The sequence below is a fragment of the Crinia signifera genome, chromosome 2, assembly GCF_055691185.1.
Source record: "Crinia signifera chromosome 2, ASM5569118v1, whole genome shotgun sequence".
In the NCBI taxonomy this organism is placed as follows: domain Eukaryota; kingdom Metazoa; phylum Chordata; class Amphibia; order Anura; family Myobatrachidae; genus Crinia; species Crinia signifera.
In genome coordinates this window covers 285761530-285768259 of record NC_139218.1, presented here as the reverse complement: position 1 = coordinate 285768259, position 6730 = coordinate 285761530, and the positions used below count along the sequence as shown (strand labels likewise).

The following is a 6730-nucleotide window of genomic DNA, read 5'->3' as shown; positions in this document are numbered from 1 at the left end:
TAAATATTGAAATATAAAGGGAAGAGAGATCCCAACCTATAGGGACAAAAGAGGAAAGAGTTCTCCTTGTCTAGTAAATACAATCATATAAAGCACGGGTGTCAAACACAAGGCCCGCCAGACCTCGTCATGTGGCCCGCGCAGCCGCCGCCAGCCTTCACCTTTTATTCTCGCTTCTTTTTTTGACACAAGAAAGCCGCCTCTTCAGCGCATGCGCGGCAGCCTACAAGCCAGAGAACGTCTGCCCTCTAGCGGCACCGGCCGTTCTACACAGGAAACCTCCACTTGTTTTTATATTGAGCGCATGCCATCCTGTGATGTGACAGATCCAACGGCTGCCTGAACCCTTCTCTCCTGTACTGTAAGTAGATATGATGTATGTGGGGGGGGGGGGGGGGGGGGGGGGGGGCTGCTTATTATTCTGCTTAAAAGTCTGATTATAATTAATTTGAGAATATAATTCCAGAAGGAAGGTTGCACACTGCTGATATCATCCGCAAGAAAACTTTATTGGAGACTGCTCAGACAGAAGAACATGGTATTTGGTCTGAGCAGTCTCCAATAAAGTGTCTTGTGGACAATATCAGCGATGATTGACCCTCCTTTTCTGACTTGCATCATCTGCTACTGAAATGTGAGTGGGCTCTGCGTTGGTCTGCACCTGCCCTTCACAGCACTGATGATACATACCATGGCAGGTGAAGCGGTAAACTTTGGATATACTGACCACTTCCATGTCACTTTACAGTGGTATAGGGACCATAAACTACAATCAAATACCTCATATTCTGACTATGTTTCTGCTTTCAGAGCTAGTTATTACTTACATTATTACAAAAAACTGTAATAATTGAATGCAGTGACAATAATTTATGATAATAAAGAGTGGACACATAGGGGGTTATTGTAGTTCATTCTTTCTGACAAAATCCTTCTTAGATGGACAAAACCATGTGCACTGCAGGTGGGGCAGATGTAACTTGTGCAGAGAGAATTAGATTTGGGTGGGGTTTTTCTTCAAAGTGAGATCTATATTGCAGTGTAAAATAAAGCAGTCAGTATTTTCCCTGCACAGAAACAAAATAACTCAAACAAATCTAATTCTATCTGCACATGTTACATCTGCCCCCCTGCAGTGCACATGGTTTTGTCCATCTAAGAAGGATTTTGTCAGAAAGAATGAACTAGAATAAACCCCATAGTCCTACAGATACAACCGGCGCTTTGAGACTGACCAAACTGCTGATGCGGCCCTGATGCATTTGAGTTTGACACCCCTGATATACAGTATATGTATGAAAAAGGGGACTGACAGAAAATGGATTGTGTGGGTTAATTACCACTTGGACCCTTATTATTTAGGTGGCCCATGTCCTGTGATGGACTCAAATTATTGATCTCAATGTTCACAGACTGTGATTATTTTTCTCTAGTTGCTTTGTAACTGTTTGCAAATACATTCAGAGGCTGTTAAGAATGATGAGATCCATTTGATATTATGTATCAATTAAAATGTCAGTTTCTCATGTTTTTGTTTAATGACGCGCTAGATGCAAAACTCACACAATTACGAACATCGGTGTGGCCTACATTATATTACTGCCTACCACATACTGTATTCAGTATATATACACCAGTTAGAGCACAGTAGACCATTACTGTTCTGCTTTATAATGCAGTTAAAAAAAGGTGAAAATAATGGAAAGAGTGGAGCTGAGGGGTCATCACACATTTACTTGGACTACCATTTCTGTTGGTCAATTGAACAGGATGATCCCTGTCATTACCAATAGTTACATTTGGTTACGTTTTCTAAGGATTGATCAGTAATATTTGGACACATTTTTTTTTTCTCATTTGTAGTAGAAGAAAGGTATTCGGATCTCTAATGGTTTCAGAAGAACTAAATACCTGTAAGCGCAAAGGAATATATAAAACCTGTAAATAAATAAATAAATAAACCCATTTAAAACACTAGAGCTCGAATTCATGCAGTATAAGCATTGTATTACTCTCTTTACTCCATGCTCCGCAACTGGTGATCTGGGCAAATACAACCTCCTCTCTGCCTCCAACCACAACAGAGGGGGCTGCACAGAAACGCATCTGTTTGCTTTAATATTGGTAGGTGGCAATAGCTCCACAAACGTTTTTCATCAGCTGCTATTCCACTATCTTACATAAGGGGAAATTCTCACCATCAGGCTGTAAGCTCGTGTGTGCCGGACAGTTTCCCGACAGTCATTACCCTGACGTCCGGATCCCGACAGTCAAAACCCCGACACTCGGGGTCCCGACGGCCACCGGCTATTCTCCCTCGTGGGGGTACACGACCCCCATAGAGGGAGCATAGAATAGGTGGCGAGCGTAGCAAGCTACCTTGCCCGCAGCGTGGCGAGCCCGCAAGGGGCTTTGTTGCGCTCGCCCATGCTGTCTGAGTCCAGCCAGTTGGGATCCCAACGTCGGGCTAATGACTGACGGGATCCCGACTGTCGGGACCATATACCACACCCAAGCTCATTAAGTTCAGGCCTTCTTTGCCTTTTGTTACAGGTACCGGCACCATATAAAAGCATTAGCATCTTTAAGTGTGCTATTAGGGGTGCTTGCTAATATTATTTACAAGATTTGGATGTGTTAGATATAACACATATAATTAGTTTTCATTATTCATATTAATATTCAATTAATACTGACACCATATTATAAACAGTATATATATATATATATATATATATATATATATATATATATATATATATATATATATATATATAACAGTACTGGATATTAACAAATAGAGGTAAGAAATAGGAATTTTCAGGGGAACCCAATTAGCGATAAAAGCCTGCACAGAAAAATGCAACCAGCAGGCATTACCCTGTGTATTAAGCCACAAAAGGTGGACTTTATCTATGCAGCTTAATTCCACGTTTTACCGTGGTACAGGTACAGGGGGCAGCATAAGATCGGTGGACCAGGCCCGCCAAAGTCACCACTGCGGGCAGGCCCGGCATCTACGGTGATGATGGGCTTCCCCGAGCATACTGGTTAATGTAAAAAGATCTATTCACGCAGGGACGGACAGACCAGCAGGCTGTTATAGCAGGGCACTGCTAGAGGAGCAGCGTGGGCGATTATTTTAGCTGAGAGAAATTAATAACATTTAAAAATTTAAATCCTAAAAACAAAAGGTTTGCAGTAAAGATTAATATTCCATTTAAAATCCCATTCTGAACCAGTGGATTATGATGTCACTCAGTCTGGATGTGCCAGTTTTAAGCAGAGTTTTGTTTGCATGTGTGAGTATGTGTATGCTAAAAAATGGATGGAATTATCTTTCACATAGCTATTTCTTGTTGTTTTTCTCAATTTAGCTTGCGATTAAATTCAGCCCCAGCACTGACCATCATTGCTGGGTACGTACCCTGTAATAGGATGCATCATCGGCAATGATCATCATTGCTGGGTATGTAACCTGTGATAGGATGCAGCACCGGCACTGACCATCATTGCTGGGTACCTACCCTGTGATAGGATGCAGCACCGGCACTGACCATCATTTGCTGTGTATTTACCTTGTGATAGGATGCAGCACCGGCATTGACCATCATTTGCTGTGTATTTACCTTGTGATAGGATGCAGCACCGGCATTGACCATCATTTGCTGTGTGGCAATGATCTTTTTCCTACGCTTACACTCCTCTTTCAGTGACTTCATGTCCTCTGACTGCTTGATTACTTTACATTTTATTTGCTCCGTCTCGCACAGAGTGGAATGAATCTTCTCCTCCAATGTCTGCACATGAGAGGTTAAGTACTCCTGAGAATGTAGCAGGTACTCAATAGTGAACTGAGCAAGTCTAAACAGTTTAATTAATACCGGATCCAAGCTGTTGTGACAGCGTGGGCACTTTTCATGTTCTATGTTGCAAAAAGTGATGCCCATGATGTTTTCCTGTAGGGTTGTAAAGTCCAACTCATTTGCTACTCTGTCCACATCAATAGCTGCAATACTCCTCCAGTCTACACTTTCATGGCGTGCTCTGAATTTGAACAGTGTGCCATGGCTTGACGAAGGCGTACTTGTAGGCATTGTAGATTGTGGCATCCATGGAGTATTTAGTAGAACGGGAGACTGTTCTGCCCAGACAGGCTCAAATGGGTAGTACACATTATCACTGAAAAGCTGAAAGAACAAAAGACAAAAATCAAATCTAATGCCAAATATGGTGAAACGAAAGTTAATATATAAAAGTACTGAAATATTTGGTTGCTCTCTAGCTAGGTAAAGCATGCTGTAATCATTGTTATACACTAAGAATGTACGATTCCTATCTGCATATCATGCCAAAGTTTATGTGCAAGCAAAAAAAAAAAAAAAATCCAAACCAAATCAGTTTATGTACAAGGTTACTGGGTACGTCCTCATATTTGCGGTCACCGCTTACGCCAGTTACATTAGCCGCTACGTAGATTTAGCCAGTGGTGCACTTTTTTAGTGTTCATGTCGACTGTGTCTACATTCGGAATAAAAAAAAGTGAAAAACCCCATGTTGACCTTTTGACTGTTGACCTTGCTCATGTCGACTTCATGGTTGTGTCGACCTAATGAACCTGTCGACCTAACCCCATGTCAACCTTCCTCTTGTTGACCCTGTTACCCCTAGAAGAGATGACAAAATCTTAATGCTCAGTGTAGTCCCAACAAAACCATCAGGTTCTGTTATTTTTCATCTCATTCACAAGTGTACCAGACAAGGCAGCCATGTTGGGCATTTTACAGTTTGTGCGGCACAATGGATGCCTGAGAGATCAAATGCTGCGTCCTAGGCGCAGGTCACATGACTGAAGCAGCAGGCATCTCCTGCTGCATCATCATACAGCAACATCACTGCTGCTTCCAAGGGAGCATAAATGGTAGCAACTCCAACTATGTTAGTGAGGTGTGAAATGTTTTGATTTCTCAGCTCATTAGAAATTCCTGGTCTTGTAAATAAAGCAAGCATATGTCATAAGCTGGGAAATGAGACTGTCAGCTGTACACAAAGCCAGAAATGTTGCTATATCACCGCAGGACATTGCTGATCTACCGATATATCGATTGTCGCTTCCTGCTCATTCATCACTTTCTTTCCCATCCCCACAAGACTAGTTGATAAGAACAACATTACAGCCTGGCACCCAGGTCATGAGCTCTGCAGACAGGCTGGAAAGATGATGTGTGAGAACTGAGGTGATACAAGTCTCCACAGGTGGAGAATTCCTGCTTACCACAGTGTCTGCCCTGGGGCAGTGTGAAGCGAGAGGAGAGCATTTGTGTATTGTGAGGGAAGGGTGCCCCAATGTAATGTAAGGAGGACATAGATGTATAAGTGCGGGGGGGGGGGGTTGCAAATCCGTATTGGAGAGTATACAGATGAATAAACCAGTGCAGCAGCAGGAGGACACAGAGTATACAGCATGGTGTGATGAGGGATAGCAATGTATAAATTACGAATTATGAGCGCAGGTAGAGGAGTGAGTCTCCCCAGCAGTAGGGGCACTACCAGGACCAGCATATTACAAGTTCTACAACAAGAAGCTGGGGTATGGGTAAAATCCGGAATCGGATAAGACACCGGAATGCCGGACTGGACATCAAACTCTGCTTTCCGGAGCTTGTAGTATCCGGTCCGGGGGTGTCCTGTCCGGGGGTGCTCCATCTGATGAGGCTGCTCTCGCACCTGTCACCTGGGAGAGGAGAGGGGGGAGAATACAGCCTCACCGCATGGTCCGGGGGTGTAATAAAAACTGGAACGGTCCAGACCACACGGGGGGGCTGTAATCTCCCCTTCCCCATGTCCCTGGTGTGAGCAATCACAGGCATCCCCCCGGACAAGACACCCCCCGCATGGGACACCCCTCGGACCAGACACTATAAGCTCCGGAATGCAGAGTTTGATGTCTGGTCCGGCGTTCCGGTGTCTTATCCGGGTCCGGTTTTAACTTAGTCTCAAGAAGCTGGAAGAACAAAGTTTGCGGGCTCCAGTGATAGCAGACATTTGGCCAGCAGACACGCACCGTGAACAATAGCATCAATCCATCACAAACACAACCACCCCCCCAGCACAGAACATCCGGGGGGAGCACGGCACGCATACTCAGACACCCGGCAGGGTGAAGGTGAAAGAAAGAAGTAAGCTGCTCCCCTATTGAATCCCAGGACTCCCATGGTCTCACCATTAGCCCAGGCCCTTCCAACGTTTCTTCATCCGGGGACTCGGCTGGGTTCGCAGAGCAGCAGCAGTGGGATGGTGAGCGGCTTGGGTGGTCTGCGCTGGTTACCATGACAACGGCAACATGCCCCGCCCACAAGACTTACACACACTGCCTAGGAGTTACGCCCCGCCCCGCTACTACATCACTCACTCGTCCCCTCTCAGAGTCCACGCTGCTGCTCCCTCTGTATATATGACACCTTGGATGGATGGAGAATACCGCTACATGCATGCTGGAGTCTCTGGACCGGCCTTACGGGGCAGCACATTATGCCTGTGCCGAGGGTGAGCGCCATTCCCCCAGTCCCCTTACCTTGAATTAAAGGGCCTGATTCAGAGTTGATCGTTGATCAGCAATTTCACAATTAGGTAGTCAGCCGCAGTGGCGTTGAGGGGTATGGAATGGATCAGAGGATAGACATGAACTAGGTCGACGTGGGTTAGGTCGACAGGGTCATTAGGTCGACAC

General features: G+C 44.9%; 1 protein-coding gene across 4 annotated transcripts in view; it reads right to left on the bottom strand.

The window, feature by feature from the left end:
• Window positions 1-6383, bottom strand: part of DZIP1 (DAZ interacting zinc finger protein 1) — a 63836-nt gene extending 57453 nt beyond the window's left edge. Inside the window, exons 1-3 of one of the 4 annotated variants that reach the window (XM_083168789.1) lie at window positions 6224-6344; window positions 4394-4521; window positions 3630-4190 (exon numbers count right to left, since the gene is read on the bottom strand). In XM_083168789.1, coding sequence (XP_083024915.1) covers window positions 3630-4112 — 483 coding nt within the window. In that variant the 5' untranslated portion in view covers window positions 4113-4190; window positions 4394-4521; window positions 6224-6344. Of the gene's footprint in view, window positions 1-3629; window positions 4191-4393; window positions 4522-6223 lie in introns of all 4 variants that reach the window. The other 3 variants (XM_083168788.1, XM_083168786.1, XM_083168787.1) reach the window with 3 other exon arrangements.
• Between the last annotated feature and the right edge of the window lie 347 nt (window positions 6384-6730).